Genomic DNA, 17608 nt, shown 5'->3' with positions numbered 1-17608 from the left:
TACAAAGATTTTGCATGTTTGAACGGTTAGTGTGGCCAGCTGGAAGTGGTGCCCCACCCACTCCCAAACCCCCCCCCCCACAGCCCTCCCACAAGCATGACCGTCATCACCACCGAACACCACCAAGGCAGAGCTCATGCAGAATTGGTAAAAGCGAGTGTAGGGCTCGGCAGAATGGACGAGCTCGCCAAAACGCACCGGAACGGAGCCAGCAGCTACTCCCATGAAGGTTGTGGATTTAAACATGGTGGGTGAGAAGGATTTAACAAGAGAAAGCAAGCTGGGTGTGCTCCCACAGCGATGGGGGGGTACCACCCTCTGGGTCATGGAGAGCGAGGTCACGCAGCATGCAGTCTGCAGACACCAAACCTCTACAAGTTTAATGCTCTTTTTTTTTTTGTGGGGGGGGGGCTGGGGTTGTAGTGCAATTTTCCCATCACAAAGACATTGTTCACATGGATATATTGATGTTTATTTAATGGTTCTTGTATATGCCAAGAAGTATTTCTCCTCCTATACACAGAGTAATACTTTGCATCAGCATATCAGCGTAACTATGTGCATCTCTCACTCTCTCTCACTTTTGCTTCTCCCATTTCAGATAAAGGCTATTAAATTAGCCGCCGTGCAATTCAAGACATACAGCCGAGTGCTGAAATAACCACACGCTAAGATGCACTTCTGAGTGTCTATAAAAATTTATTCAGTGAGCGTTTCATTTCAGTCAGTTGCTTAAAAAATGTGAGCATTCATTATCATTCAAAACATTCTACAGCAGAAAACTAGATTCATATAAAAAAATCTGTGCTTTCTGCTGACATCTGTATATTTTTAGCTACATAATGTGTAGAATAACACAAATTGCGTCACATCTTGTTAAAATTTAGTTTATAGATATGGGTGTAATAGTGACAAGTGCTCACCACCATAGATGAATTATGCAGGAGATGAGATGAAAGGCAGCCTTACCTTTTGTTGTCTTGATGGCAGGTATCTGGGGGACCTGATGGCTTGTTTTGAGACTAGGAAATTAGTTCTCGCTCTTTGTTGTTTTTGTATTTAGAAGGAGCTTTGGGATGGATGATGGGGTTCAGAGAGCAGACCAATAGGAATTCTGAGAAATGCGGGACTACTGGGATTCTGTCGGGGTCGGCTAGTTAGATCATTTTAAGTGTTCCTGAGGTTTGAATTATTCTTCAGAGATAGAATACCATTGAAAGTTCAAGCTGTCATACAGATATTTAAAAATTATTATATTTATTATTTAGGACAGTTGTAGACCTCAGATTCTTTTGGTCAGTTAGGGACAGGACATACTTATGCCAGTACTGTACTTAATAAACCATACTGTTGACAGTGACATTTTTTCCAGGTGGTATTGCTGGCATTTTGTTACTTTTGTAACACAGTACATATTTATTTAAATGACAACAAAGGCAAACCTTCTTAATAAACATCATTAAATTGTACATTCACCTAGAATAATTAACAAATTCTTGCCTCGTGATTAAATTTTCACGCTCGAGAGCACAGAGAGTAGCTTGTGATATACTCATTACCTGATCACATCTGTGTCTTGCAGGTGGTCCGTGAATGGGACACCAGTCGATTTCAGCACCGACGGCCGGCGCCGCCTCTCCGGGGGGAATCTCATTATCGGGCATCCGGATCGGACCTGGGACGCCGGGACATACCAGTGCATAGCTACTAATTCAGTGGGAACAATCCTCAGCAGCAGAGCGACCTTGTGGTTTGCATGTGAGCTGCCGAGCTCGGCCCCCGCAGCACCGCGACGCGAGAGGAACCCGAAACTGAAACCGTGGCAACGGCAGTTTGATGCCGAAAGAATCAAACCAAAGATTTTCTTTAGCTTTTCTAAATTCCTAGGGCCCTATTTAGTTCATCCTGCATAGAGCGGCTCCCCGGCGTCTTTGCTGGCATGAGCCTGACATAGTCGTCATTTTCGTGGAATTCCTCCCCCAGGATTTCTCAGTTAGCTAGAAGTCATGATTGTCCAATAAGAGTGTAGGTAAGGAGCATCCCTACTGGACAATCACGACTTCTCTATAACACTAGCTTAAGTTAACCTAGCTAAATGAGAAATCTTAATTCATTGAACACCCCCATGAGTCAATGGCGCAGCATTTCACTGTTATTTTAAGAGAGCATCATCAAAACAGTAACATGCGCCTACACAGGCCCATGCACAGAACATGTGCGCTGCTTGTTACATGCACAGAAGCGCACAAACATGCAAAACATTAAAAATTTAAAAAATACAATATGAAAGATACTTTAAAGTGTACATAGAAATGTTTTAAGGAATCAAAGTCATAGTGGTTAGTCTCTGGATCTTCAGCCAGAGGAGCTACATGACATTTATGATTCATTTGTTGTATGGCTTTGTTACAGGTGTTTAATGTAAAATAATCAAATAATTTATAAATATTTTGTCCTGCTCCCACCCGCAAAGGAAAAATATGTTTTGCTTGACTATGACTATAAAGAACTAAGACAAACCTGTAGCCTCAACAAATAGGGTACAGTACAGTACGTTCAACAGATGAAACAGGCGATTTTAGCATAATAGTAAGCTAGACACTCACATAGGCACACTGTACCTGTATTTCACCCGCCACAATGTTCGCAATAACAGCTCATAGATCTGCACAAACAAAACCCACATATTTGTGAGTTTTTTAAAAATTTTTTGCAGTTATACCTTTTGATTTTCTTGCACTTTCACTTAATGCCAGTGTAGTCTAGCCTTTCAAAGCACACGTGACCCTGAAGTGCTAGACCAGTGTATGATAGCACATTGTTGCTTTTGTCACAATGTGCAGAAGGCGAGTGGTTCCCATTGTGGTGGCTTTCACTGACAAGGACTGTAGAATATCTGATTTGCCGTTACTACGTCTGACATTAAGTAGTTATTCAGTTTTATATTCACTTTCCCTTAGCAGGTTCTTACATCCTCAGACATTGAAGTGTTTCGTGCCAGTTCTGCTATCATTAGCTGGGCGCTCATGAGAGTGACAAGGAACCTTCAACATGCTGTCTTACTTCTGAAAGTTCCAGGATAGGCTGGCTGTGTAAAAACCAAATCAGGCATAATTAGTCTTAATACGTTGGGCTGCAGTGGACCCATCGGGTGCAGAACAGAAGGCCGCATTTGTAGTCCACATCTGAAGGAGCCTTCGGAATGAGTCGTCACACCGCTGTGACGCATTCGGTGCGCAGCAACATTTGATGGCCCACCATCAATACCCTAATGACCCACCAGGGGGCTGTGGCCCACAATTTGGGAAACGCTGGCTGTATCCGAATTCAGGGGCTACATCCTTACCCGGCTGCATTCGAAGACCGAATTCATCACAGCGGTGTGACAGTGCTGTACCATTTCGAAGGCTCCTTCGAATGTGGTCTAGAAATGTGTCCTTCTTTTGCCGAGTCGCAAGGAATCCACTCGAGGTAAAGTGGGTGTGTTCCACCTAGGCAATAGGAGCAGCTCTTCATTACTGAAGAGTAAGGGTGGGATCAGCTGTTGACACATATAGGAAATTATCCACAGACAGTCCCATTGGACAACGCTTTCAGTTTGACCTTTGATCCATGATCCATGTGAATCTCCCTATGGTTCGGCACACATGTGAACCGCCGATTAATTTGTAAAGTTTAAGCATAATAATGTGAAATACAGTTTTACTGCCAGTGTTGTTTTTTAAAGTAATAATCCCCTAAATCTCAATGGCATGGAAGTCCACAGAGGACATGGATTCAGGGCTTGAAATTCATTTCTCTCAACGGGGGAGAATTTCCCCCCTTATGTGTAACACATAGGGGGGCAATAATAGATATTCGGTGAGAATGCGGTGAAATGCTGCACGGGTATCTACAGTTTTTGTTTCCCTTCTGGTTATTTTGTGACCTCAAGAAAATAACTTTGGATGTGTTGAGATCACGAGAAAAATAAGTCATAATCTCGACATTACAAGTCAGAAAAAAGATAATAATGTATTTCCTCTATGGATTTCTGTACAATGCAGTGAAAAGATTCTTCAAACACATTAATATAAAACTGTTATTAGGCTGCTAAAACGCCATGTGCAGTTATAGGAAAATAATAAACAGCCATGTGACGTCTCTGGAGCAATAAGAAAATAGCATTTACCAAAGCTGTGGTGTAAAAATAAATAATACATAGATCATGCCCTTTTCTCCTTCAGAAAACACATGCATATTGATGCAGATTACCGGTATCACCGTGCATTTTGACACATCTGACGGTGATGATGCAGCCAGTTCTGTTTGGTCACACTTTTAGCCCTGCTAGCAAGCAGAGCCATGTCAGCATGGGTAGCATGGGCCTCGCATCATTTGCAATGGTAAACCATCTCTTTGCTGTACGGTTTGGTTCCCGGTGGCAGGAAAACTGCCATTTCTTGCCTCACAATTGAACCTATTGGTCTGGATCACTGTTTTCAGCAGAACAAACTAGGAATCCGAAATCATCTCACAACCCACCCCCTGTGGAGTCACTCTGTTATATTTCTGTCCTTTCCAGAGTTTGCTTTTTTTTTTTTTTTTTTTTTTACCTGGCAGCCTGCAAGAAAATGTTCATTTTGTCCCATTTTGCCATTTATTTTTTCAAATGCTTAGTCCAGTTTAGATTTCCTATAGTGATTCTCATTGTTATTGTCAAATGGTGAATAACCCTTCACCACTGCGCTGCCTAGAATAACTGAACTGTTTAGAGTTTCTCCTTAAACACTGCCAGCTCCTGCATTAACTTCCTGCTCTGCTATACACCCTTTGAGGTCTTTTCTAAGAGAGTCGTCTAACTTGTTGACACATCGACTCGGTTGTTTTTGTTGCCTTTGAGTTCTGAGCGCTATCTGCCTATTGTGACTAAGACTGTCACTCCATATCAAAATGACTAGCAGTGTTTTGCATGGATTGTTGAGAAAAATAAGTCTGTTTCTGTCTCTTGTTGCAGATTTGGAGATGTTTAAGAGTCAGACGAGAAGCGCTGTCTCTGTTCGGGAAGGACAAGGCGTCGTCCTGTTGTGTGGGCCACCTTCTCATTCTGGGGGCAAGTCAACAGTCATTAGCTACTGAAACTTATAAGAAACAGAACATTTTTAAATCAGCATAGATTATCCATGCCTAAGGACAGTGGGGAAAACCTTTTAGTAAATATTTTTAACTTTCAGTAAATATATATAACTTTCAGTGAATGTGTGTGCGTGTATGTTTTTTTTTTTATTTCCTACTTTTTCTTAATGTTTTTCCTGTTTCTGAAATATGAAAGCATGGAGAGTCACAAGTCGGGAACTTAAAATTTGATAGCTTATTGCATAAGAATGGAACAACTTTATTTGAATTAAAAACCATCATTCAAATCAGACCTTAGTGTAGTATGGAATGCTTACCGTATGGTCCTGCTAGGATGAGCCCTGGGATTTGTTCTTGCCGAGAAAGCACAGGTGTGGGCTGGCTGCCTGCTCGTGGGCTTCAAGTTCAGTCAGCCAGTCAGGTCACAAACTGACATTAGGGGAACCAGTGTCGTCCACCCAGAATGCTGGGATGTTGGTCAGAGCCCAGCCGTGTTCATGCAGATGGAGCAAAGCTGGTCCAGGAAGAGCTCTGCTCTTCATCATCCTGTTGATCTGACGAATTAATCAAATATAAAGCTTGAAATATGAAATACTAATTCTGCAAGGCTTTGGTGGGGCTCATGGCTGAACATTTTGTGGGGCATCTCTTAGTTTTCACCTCATTTTCTTTTTTTTGGGGGGGGGGGGGCATTGTCAGCTCATGGGAGTTTTATTTACACAAACTTGTTCGGAGGGCAGAACGAAATCGTTTTTTCATTCTGCCCTGAGAACATTTTTGTGTAAGTAAAACTCCCACGCATTTTGACACCAACAAAATGATTTTCTTCCTGTTTATAGAACTTACTTTCACATGGGTCTTCAATGAGTACCCAAACTTCATCCAGCAAGACTCCCGTCGCTTTGTGTCCCAGGTGACCGGAAACCTGTACATCGCCAAAGTGGAGCCGTCAGACGTTGGCAACTACACCTGCGTGGTGATCAACAGTGTCACCAAAGGCAAAGTTCTCAGCTCGTCCACACCACTGGTGCTGAGAACTGATGGTAAGATCTGTTCTCTTCTTCTTAGTCCCTCGAAGAGTTTATTGTAGGTATGACTTCTTACCTTTTAAAAATGACTCTGAACAAAAACAAACACATTTGGCCACAAGCTTGAGCTATAGCCTTCATATAGATTTAATCACATACCTTCTGTCTGATAAAAGTTTAACTATTGGTTATTACTAATAATGTCTTGATAGACGTATTTCATATCTGTTTTATTGGAAAAAAATGCCTATCCTGTAGCTTAAAGTGCCAAATTGATATGTTCCATTTTACGTGACTTCACTGTCCTTCATTTAGGCCTACTGCTAATATAGCCACAATGGTTGCTGTGTACAGATCGGATGCAAATTCCAGGCATTTTGTTTTGCTGTTCTAGCATTTTTTTGCTATATTCTTAGGTATATGTTGAAGTAAAGTATAGTTTAAGTTAGGCATATATCTTGATAGTCATGAATTATGGATGCTGAAAAGTAATTTGCGTATTGTCTGTCTATCGCAGGAGCAATGGGTGAATATGAGCCCAAAATAGAAGTTAATTTTCCAGAGACCGTCCCAGCTGCAAAGGGATCAGCTGTTATGCTGGAATGCTTTGCCCTCGGAAAGTAAGCAGTGTTTTGTTAAATGTACCTTTTGTCAAAAACGTTTTTCCGTTGAAGAAGAGGCCTTGTTTTAATCTGGGGACGAAGAGGGGACCTTCCTCTGTATTTGAATGAATTTCTTTTCTCTCTTTTAATCTTTTCGGAAATTGTAATGTCTGTATTTGCTATTATGCACTAGATAAACAGTATGGAAGATGGATGGATTGGTGTATTTTTAGATATACTGTCGATAAGAAAATGCATATGTAATTTGTGTAGGTTTCCTTTATTGTACGCTTATCAAGTGGGGGCACTTTTGATGGATTCCCCTGTTTCTCAGCACTCATTTGCACGTGACCAAGTCATAAAACGCAAAGCATTTCACAAAAAGATCAATGTCTGACTCCTCCCATTCTTAGATCAGGGGATTTCAGCATCAACCACCGCGGAGAGCAGTAGAATGTTTCTCAGATGAGGCCAGCTGCATGGTCACATCCTCTCAGCAAAATGTCTTGGAAAGTAAAGCTTTGCAAAATGAAAGAATTTGCAAAAGAAAAAAAAAGAAATCTACTTTCACTGCTGTGAAATCATGCCGTTTAGAGACTGGCTTTCAGATTTTGGTTAAGATGTTATAACTGCGCCCATGAGCAAGATACTTTACATCACTTCAGGAAAAGAAACTGATTTGTATAAAAGGCTTACCACCTTCATTCATGGCATTTAACTAAATGGTTCTAACTTGAGCAAAGTAAATGCATTATGCAGTGTAATACAGGCAGTGCCCAGGTTACGCACGACATCCTTTCCCTAAGTCTGTTTTTAAGCCAGAAAAATAAAACAATACATAATTGCAATAGTAATTATTCAGTAATAATAAAAGCAACTGCGTATGGTACTGTACTGAAGCCAGTCAATGTTTTCACAAGCATTACAAATAGCGCATGAATTTTTATCATGAATCGTTGTATTTAACCTGAAATTTATGGCAGTCCGTTCATAAATAAGATTTGTCCGTAATCCTAATCTGCGTGTAATGCAAAAAAATTAAAAACCATTTTTTGTATACAGTACATACCGTGTAACATAGATATTTCAGCTCGTCACCCTGAATTTTGAGTTGGTATTTTTAACACTTAATGCCAGAAATGAAAGTGAATTGGCCAATAAATGATGACACGTTTAACTGTAACTCAGAAGAGGTGTGTTAATAACATGGACACTCCAGATAACTGTTCAGTTTTTTCCTTCCACTGGTCCTTGCAGTCCAGTTCCCGAAATCACATGGAGGAGAGCCAATGGTGTCCCATTTCCGAGCAAAGTGAAGGTGCAGAAGTCGAGTGCGGTCCTGGAAATCCCCGACTTCCAGCAGGAAGACGCAGGGGGCTATGAGTGCGTTGCCGAAAACACCAGGGGCAAGAACGTGGCAAGGGGGCGCCTGTCTTTCCATGGTGTGTGTAACATTCTGGGGACTCCAGTGTGGATGAGGAGGGATATCGTGGACTGCGGATACTGGGGGTGTGACTGGATAGCGGGAAGTGCACTGAATTTGATGAATGTTTCTGTATGTGAAAGCAGCTCTTGCCTATAATAGGTAAAAACAAGCGTCCTCTGATGCATCACAATTAACTTGTGCAAAAGCTGCTTTACTCAAAGGGAGATTATCGGTGCCAAAGAGGCGTCACTCCTCATTACCGAAGCCTGACGTTTTACAACGGCTGAGGGATTCTGGCTGTATTAACATTTTAAATGCTTTCACAGTAGCATGCCATTAATCATTACCTATTCAGTGGCCAGCTAGCCTCTGCAAGTCTGCATGTGCTTCTGCGGTCGCATGTGGGAATGCAAAATGTGAAATGCGAGTTGACAAGCATGCCGACAGGAACGGCACTGTGTATATATCCAAGTGACAAGAAAACTAAATTACTTCCTTTGAGAGTTTCTTGAAAAGGCTGTGGTTACTTACGGAGGTGAAGAGTAGCGATTATATTCAGCATTTTGCTGGGAAATATATTTGTATTATGATAATTGCACATGGCTGGATAGTGAACAACACTCTGTGGAGCAAGTGTTTGTTCTGTCCTGAGTCTTTGGGAAAATTGCATTGTAATTCTCCATGAGCGTGAATCACTCTTATTTAGAAGTTGGAATTTCTGCATTTTTTTTAACAAAAAGTGTCTGTCTTCACAGCAAAGCCCCAGTGGATCCAGACGGCGACAGACACGGCTCTGGCCATCGGGGAGAAGCTGCTCTGGGAGTGCAAAGCCAACGGGAAGCCCAAGCCGTCCTACAGTTGGCTCAGAAATGGAGAGACCCTCGCTACAGAGGTAAGATCCTTTTCCCAGCAGTCTCTCTGCTGACTGTCAAGCGTGGTACACTGGCATGGGGTTATATACTTTTGTTTAGATTTCAAAAAAACATTAGTAAGACCCAATCAAGTAAATCTTGCGATCATGAATAAGAAGGTATGGGAGAGAAAGCCCTGTAATACTTGTGTATTAGCCTTGTTTTTCTTGCCCGGACTTCTGCATCGGTATGTGTGACCTGCCATGTCACTGATGGCAATATCCTGCCTCGCTCCTTATTATAGCACCTGAGTGGTCAACATAACATTGACTCCGTTTGTCATCATCAGGGAGGAAGGGTCCAGGTGGAAAACGGAGCTCTATCTATAGCGGCAGTGAACCTTTCCGACGCCGCGATGTATCAGTGTGTAGCCGAGAACAAACACGGCGTCCTCTATTCCAGTGCTGAGCTGCTGGTGCTGGGTAAGCCCCCCCCCCCTCCCCCCCCTCAATTTTTTGGTTCCTTTCTATGTACAACAGAGGCTTTGAGGTTAATGGTTTAGACAGTCCTGCCTCCTCCATGTAATCTATAAGCAGTGGAAAAGTCACAATACACCCCTCTGTGGGAAATAGGGCTGGGTGTGAAGGTTTTCTTCTGTTTTTTTTTTTTCTTCAAGACTTTCTTTAAATGGATCATGCGACTTTTGAAAGGGCTGCATTGGGTTTCCTGCTACTATAAATCCCATATCGATTGTCTGAAAAGACTGAAGCAGTTTGTCTTCCTCCTGACAGTATGAGCTGAATCTGAAGATTACAAATGTTACAAACAATGGAATTTTTTTTTTCATTATATTGCTGGTTAGATTAGGCTGGTTAAAATCCATGACAGAGACAAACATATTAAACTGGGTGTTTTTTTCTGGTGTTTTAGGATTCACACTATCAATGATGTCTCCATAGCTCCCTAAAGTCAAGTATTATTTTTCTAGAACTTCAATGCTATAGGTTTTGTCACTCATGTGATCATATTTAAATTTGTATGGTGCCAGAGCTTCACAGGGATGGGTCAGTTTATTGTTCTTAAACACCAAGTTTCTTCCAACCCAGAGCCAAAGAACTCACGCTATAAGCCTGTCATACCTTTCAGAAGGTTTGGACTCCATTAAGCAGGAACCGCTGGTGAAGATAAGACTATTTTTACAATGTCACAGGTCAAGGTGGTTTTCAAACACCATATTGGAGGTGTTGCTCAGTCGGATTGGAATTTGTCACACACCATGAAATCTTTGATAGATGAAGACATAATGGATCATAATGAAACAAGTTCTTGAAGACCTGAGAACAGCAGAAGCACATCACCACTGTATATTCTTTGCAGCATCACCTCCTGACTTCACTGGGAGGCCGCTGAGGACCTTGCTGAAAGCCAGGGCTGGCACTGAGGTTGTGCTGGAGTGCAGACCACAAGCGTATCCCCAAGCGGTCACCCTGTGGAAGAAGGGCAATGAGATTCTGCACAGAACTGAGAGGTGATCCATATTGTTGTCGATCAATACATTTGCACATCTATGCGTTTGCAGTTGGAGAGAAGGATACACAAGAATTTGTAAACATAACTCAAAGGAACACAGTATAAGTCCAATTACAGTGAATTAATTTTTATACTTTGTCTGTTTGTTTGTGTTTTCTGACTTCAACTGTATCTCTGCTTACACAAGACAAAAATAATGATCCCCTTACGATTAGCTGCTTATTAGGATGCCTCCGTATGTTTTTTTGCACAGCTCAAGTGACCAGATGTTTCATGCTGATTCAGTCCACCTGTTCCTCATAGAGTTAGTGTTAAAATTTAGTTGTATTTTTTTCTCTCACCCCAATAAACATGCCAGTAAATTCCCTCTGCTGTCCATATCTGCAGTTTAGTTTTCTTTCGTTGTACCTTCTCAGCTCTTTTGTTAAACCCAGTAATCATGTCCACTGTCCACACTGCCAGAGTCTGAGAATTCAGATGTTCGAAAATCAGTCATTAGCATTACAGAGGGAAAAAATGAATCAAAATTAAAATTGAACCAAGAATGAATGCTTAAATTTTAAAAAATGCATCTAACAACTGAAGAGGTTTAAAGGCCTCCGTCTGATTATCAGAGAGATGATACTGAAATGGGAAAAGTGATACTGTATCCATACATGCAGACTGTAACTGTGGTAAAATAGGAACAGACAAACACTCAGAGGAGTTTATGCTTTGTTTGTACAATATTCAGCTGTCTGGGTGTATGGATACAGCACCACTAACCACAATTACAGTCTGCATGTATGGGTGCAGCACCACTAACCACAATTACAGTCTGCATGTATGGGTGCAGCACCACTAACCACAATTACAGTCTGCATGTATGGGTGCAGCACCACTAACCACAATTACAGTCTGCATGTATGGGTGCAGCACCACTAACCACAATTACAGTCTGCATGTATGGGTGCAGCACCACTAACCACAATTACAGTCTGCATGTATGGGTGCAGCACCACTAACCACAATTACAGTCTGCATGTATGGGTGCAGCACCACTAACCACAATTACAGTCTGCATGTATGGGTGCAGCACCACTAACCACAATTACATTCTGAATGGATAGATACAGCATCACTAACTGCACTTACAGTCTGAATGTATGGATACAGCATCACTAACCACAATTACATTCTGCAAATATGGATACAGCACCACTAACCAGAGTTACAGTCTGGGCGTATGGGTACAGCACCACTAACCACAGTTATAGTTTAAATGTATGGATACAGCATCACTAACCACAATTACAGTCTGAGTGTATGGATACAGCATCACTAACTGCCATTACAGTCTCAATGTATGGGTACAGCACCACTACCCACAGTTACAGTCTGCATGTATGGTACAGCACCACTAACCACAGTTACAGTTTGCATGTATGGATACAGCATCACTAACTGCCATTGCAGTCTAAATGTATGGATACAACATCATTAACCACAATTACAATCTGAATGTATGGATACAGCATCACTAACCACAATTACAATCTGAATGTATGGATACAGCATCACTAACCACAATTACAGTCTGGGTGTATGGGTACAGCATCACTAACCACAATTACAGATTTGTGAAAAGGCTTGGCTTTTATCCTGTTTTTATTAAGAAGCAGTGCATCTTTTATTATTAATATGTCAATATTTAATCTTTTATAATGTTAACATAATGTGTGTTTTAATTTATTCATAGCAACATTTCCTGACATCCCATTGCAGGGTGTCTTTCTGGGCTTGCGTCCAGGCAGGTTCTGACCCTACACTGGACACACAGTTAGGGAAAAGGCATGGAAAATACCCTGAGCTATTTTGAATATGCTAGCAACAAACATGATTTTTTTACAATTGCTGAGCTGAAATAAGTATAATGAATATAATGCCATTAATCAGTCATTTAAATGTGAAACTTGGCCTATCGTTTAAAAAGAATTTTTATCTTTTATTATTTTTATTCTAATATTCCTTAGTATGGGAAAGGCTGAGCTGGTTAAAAATGAACCTGTTGGTCTAACTAAAGAGAACCTTTTCCTGGCAAAATAAATAACTCGCCAACATACAGAATGATACAACGATGGAGGTATGAAGAGCAGTTGGAATGAACTGGTGCAGTTAGAATCACCCGATTCCTGCCTAAGACACATGATGCCCCCCCCCCTCCCCCTCCATACACACAGCCTCATAATCCATGTCATGTTAAAAAGGGATTCCTGCAGAAATTACAGAAGTAATAGTAGCACTCAGTCAGTATTAATTTTGAGTATTGCCTAGTTAATGGCTGTGCCAAGAAGCAGATGCCAACGACAACTGATAAAACTTTCTTTTAGCAATTATGTCACCCTAATATATTTGGCATATTCAGGATGGATTTTCTGTGAATTGGAACAGTTTAGGCTGTGGAGATTTCGAATGATCTAGCTTAGTGCTTTGATCAGGAGTGGAATGTGTAGCAAATAGTCTGTGGAATGAAAAAGAGAGGGATAGTCCCATCCAGGGAGGATTTCATTCCATTCTGGGAAAGGAATTGGTGCAGTCTTGTATTAGCAGGCCATACCACCAAAGAAAGTTATTTTAATGCTACATTTCAGATTCGTTCTCGTGTGAAGATTTTTAATTTTTTTGTTTTGGTTTGTTTGCTTTTGTTTTTTCAGATTACTTCTAAGCAGATTGAAGATGTTTCAGTAACTGGGAAAACAACATATCTGTTTGTTTGCTTCTGAACATGACTCAGATAAAGAATGTTGCTGGGAGGAAAAATTTATATATTTTTTTTATTGGAGCGAAAGAGGTTTTCTTTCTAGGGGAACTTTTCAGGAGAGTGTTGCCGTGTTCCAGAGTCCAGACATGTAGTCATGACCAAGGTGCTTTCATTTAATACAGAAAGAACTTGATTACTTATGGTCAAATGGAGGCTTTATGTTGAGTGGAGGGAACTGCCCATCTGCTAATGGAGCTGGCGGATTGGATTAATATGCTAATGAGCACTGTAGCTCTGAGAGCTGTGGTATTGTTTGCCCAGTAATTTTTAAAGGAATCATAAAAATACAAAGAAAGATGGAGATATGGTGGATTTTTGCTGAACAAACATATGTCCCAACAGAAATAAGTGGGTTATTTTGATGTTAAATTCCTTTCAAGTCCAAAGCTAAATATCGGCTTCTTTATTAGGCAGTTATTATATGAAGATAAAACACTAATTCGGTGACAATTCCTGTATATGACTTTGTTGAAAATCTGTATATTACTGAATGCACTGGGAACTGGATGCCATGCACGAACAGGAAGAGTATGAGGTCGATTTTCAGCTAACAACCTGATTCTTAAAGCTGGAATTCATTCCTGGAGGGCCTGTGGATTTTCTGCAGTTTCATTGTGATGTCGGTTCACATTTTGTCTGAAGTTTATATGTCAGGTATGAGATGCTCATGACGTGATGCTGAAACCCTCACAGGACTAATTACTTAACTAGTTTTTTGGACTGAAAATCAATGTCGTTCAGCTTCTCCCTCCCCTACCATTACAGCTGTAAAGGAAGGCACGGAACTGAAATGATTCATGCTTCAAGTCTTCAGCTAGTGGGAGAACGAAAATCCTTTTCACCCTTATGACTAGAGAGCATGAAACAGCTTAACCACTGGGGTGTACTGTATGTGTGTAAATGCCATAATAACATCAGATTATGCTGACCTTCTCAGAACATCCAGACAGTAGCCTTATTGTAAAATAACAGTTTTCTCCAGGATTTTATTGCTTCCTGGTGGCACGCTGAAAATAATCAACGTGACCAAAGCAGATGGAGGAAGTTATACGTGCATGGCCAGAAACCAATTTGGGACTGCAAGCACCACTGGGAGGCTCCTGATCACAGGTGAGACCATGAAACTCCAGTAACTAGGTTCATTAAAGTGTAATTAAGAAAAATACATCTCAGAGCCATCCAGTCTCCCCATGCAGCTTCTTAGAACCATAAAGATCGGCAGTGCAGTTCTGCAACTAACAGTATCTGTTCAGTCAAACCAAAGGTTTATCTCAGGAGCAAATGATGCTATCTACTCAAACTGCTTGACCTCATGTTGCATGGTAGCTGAATCCCGTGCAAGCGATCTAAAGCCACTTCCAGCACTTTTGTTCACCAGTGCCCCAGAACTGTTTTACGTACGATAATGGTGCACAGTGCCAATCCATGATTATGATAATCATTTACATTATAGCCATGGTTTTTGTTCCCTATATGTAAAGAGAAAGGATGTCTGATGCTGATATTTTGCAATTTCCGGCTCTTATGTTTCTCCACTCACTCACTAAGCATCAGTACGCATCATCTGTAATCTAATTTGACTTCATTAGCCTGACCTTTTACCCACCAGACCCCTATACTCCACTGCATTCACTGTTTTATACACACCATACTGGCTACAATTAACATTCTCCCTCTCGTTACATTCTGCCGAATTCTGCATTGCCAGGTAGTTTCCCACTGTTATGAACTAGCTTCTTGGTGCCATTATTCTTCTGTGTAGAGCCCACAAGAATCACCCAGGGACCTACGAACATGGAGATTATCGTGGGTGAAAGCATCGTGCTGCCCTGCCAGGTGACCAGTGACCCTGCCCTCGACGTCTCCTTCTCCTGGGTGTTTAACGGCCAGCTGGTTGACTTTCAGCAGGACAAGACTCACTTCGAGAGAGTAGGAGGGGTGAGTCAAGCAAGGACAACCTTTCTTTAATGTTTACCAAGTGGGCATGTAAGTGTTGCAAGTCTTCTCAGGAGAGAAAAAATGTTGTTTTGAAAGGAGACGGCATCAACAGCGATGATTGTTTGCCCCCCCCCCTCCTTTGATAACAGATCGACTGCGTCTGACCAAGGGCACTTAGGTGTACCTGTGAAATGATCGTTCGCTGTCTGTATTAAACAAATAAAGAACAATCATGATACTCTTCTACCTATTAAAGAAGACATGAGTCAGTCACTGTATGTCTGGCAGCTGTAGGTTCAGGATAATTTACTAAATTGGTCAGTATATTAAAATTTTGAATTGTAAATGGGCTGCCTAGATAGGACCACGGACCAGATTTGATTTATGTATCTGTATTTATATATCGAAATATAAAGCTTCTGCCTGTATTCTTTCCACATGACTCTATACTAGACAGTTGATTGAATGATGATGACCATGTCTAATGGATTAATTAATTTGACTCAGCGGATTAAATACAATTAGACTTGAATTCAGGCCACTCTGTTGAATCTAAATCTCACCATATATTGGTCCTTGCTAGGCAAGAGTGGTGTTGTCACTGAAATTTTTCTGCAAGAACATTCCGCAATGATCAAAGGAAATTCCATGAGATGAGGAAAAAAGTTGTTGAAACTTGCCAATCAAGAAAGTGTTACTGAGCCCTTTCTAGGAGATTTCTCTGGGACAACACTGCACGACAGTGAGAGCGATTACCTCTAAATGGAGAACATTTGGAACAGTGGTAAATCTTCCCAGGAATGCCCAGCCTGCCAAAATTCCTCCAGGAACTCAGTGATGACTCATTCAGGACTCCTCTAAAGATCCTAGAAAAACTTCCAATGAACTGCAGGCCTGTCAACCTTCAGCTAAGGTCAGTTCATGACTACATGATAAGACAGGGCCTTAAAATTAGTTTCTTGGGGAAGGATTAAGGTAGTACATCAATGCTATTTCAGAGAACCTAGATGATCCCAAATCCATTTGTAATAATGTTCTGAAATAATGACCAGAAGGATGAAAATGGACAACACAGGTCCCACAATGTCTGCTGTGAAGCAAATACAGAGCTCCACAGTAAGAATGTCATACAGTACCTGCAGTCGTAGATGGGCATGGGAGTGAGACGGTGTGGGGATGCTTTACTGCCTTAGGACTTGGGTGACTTGATCTCTGTCATTGTTGAAGAAACCATGACCGGGTGATCTGTCTGTTAACCTGAAGCCAAGGTGTAATTGGATTATGCAGAGGACAATGACCCAAAACTCAGAAGGAGTCTGCAACTAAATGGCTCAGAAGAAACGAAATTAAAGGTTTCTGATGGTCTGAACCCAATTGAGACACTGTGGCAAGACCTAAAACGAATGGTTCACGCATGAAAACTCACCAATGTGTCTGAATTAAAGTGTGGCCTAATGGATCTCAGCAGCCATTTAAAAAATATATATAAAATATATATTTATAGAAAGTATGCACTTAGTTGGAATTATTGTGGGTAAAGGTGCTGAAACCAAGTAATGAATCTAAGGAGGTAATTACTTTAATTTCTTTTTTCATGGATGGTTGGGGCATTGGCAGAGGTGGACATTTCATTGGTCGAAACAAAATCTTGGTCGGGATTTTTACTTTCTGGAACTGAAATTTCCACCTTTTGGCATTGGGTAACTTTGTTCCTTGAATAAAGGGAAAATTTTCAGACTATACTGTGTGTATACTCGTGGCCATCTTATTTAATATTATATTTTGTCTTAAGACATATAGCCATTCTTTGTGAAATTCTGCCAGGAAATCGGGTGGAGGGGGACTTTTTCACGGCACTGTAAACTCACTTATTCTTTCATATCTCAATAAACTGTATGTGTGATCAATGAGATGTTTCACAAGGGCAGCACCATCCAGTTTTCATATCCAGTTCCACAGCCTTCTGCAGTTGGACAGACAATCAGTCGTTTTCTTGCATCGCCTACAGAATGCATTATCATAAATTAAACCAGAGCAGCATCACACCACCTCAGCTGTCAGAAAGAGGAATTAGCTAGCTGTATATTTCTGCTAGTGCTCCATGGTCAGAGAGACACGTCGGCTGTGCATGTTTATCAAAGCTTTGTCGCCCGTGTTAAAGGTCTAGGGCTTCCCTGGAAGCAGCGACAACATGTGGGAAGCGCGGCCTTGTCTGATGATTAATTGAATCCGATACGGCTCAATGTTTTCAAGATTCTGAGAAGTCAGGCTGCAGCTATTAAGCGCTTTCGGACCACTTTTCTCTCACTGCCATGCTT

At 41.2% G+C, this 17608-nt stretch overlaps 1 protein-coding gene across 2 annotated transcripts in view; it reads left to right on the top strand.

The window, feature by feature from the left end:
• LOC111854795 (contactin-3-like) overlaps window positions 1-17608 on the top strand; it is a 60882-nt gene that overhangs the window by 30278 nt on the left and 12996 nt on the right. For both annotated transcript variants that reach the window (XM_023833157.2, XM_023833156.2), the window contains exons 4-13: window positions 1583-1758; window positions 4997-5092; window positions 5955-6158; window positions 6661-6763; window positions 8003-8187; window positions 8927-9063; window positions 9372-9504; window positions 10400-10550; window positions 14335-14462; window positions 15115-15290. In XM_023833157.2, coding sequence (XP_023688925.1) covers window positions 1583-1758; window positions 4997-5092; window positions 5955-6158; window positions 6661-6763; window positions 8003-8187; window positions 8927-9063; window positions 9372-9504; window positions 10400-10550; window positions 14335-14462; window positions 15115-15290 — 1489 coding nt within the window. The remainder of the gene's footprint in view (window positions 1-1582; window positions 1759-4996; window positions 5093-5954; window positions 6159-6660; window positions 6764-8002; window positions 8188-8926; window positions 9064-9371; window positions 9505-10399; window positions 10551-14334; window positions 14463-15114; window positions 15291-17608) is intronic.

Source organism: Paramormyrops kingsleyae, chromosome 6 (genome assembly GCF_048594095.1).
Source record: "Paramormyrops kingsleyae isolate MSU_618 chromosome 6, PKINGS_0.4, whole genome shotgun sequence".
In the NCBI taxonomy this organism is placed as follows: Eukaryota; Metazoa; Chordata; class Actinopteri; order Osteoglossiformes; family Mormyridae; genus Paramormyrops; species Paramormyrops kingsleyae.
This window is presented reverse-complemented; position numbering and strand designations above follow the sequence as displayed.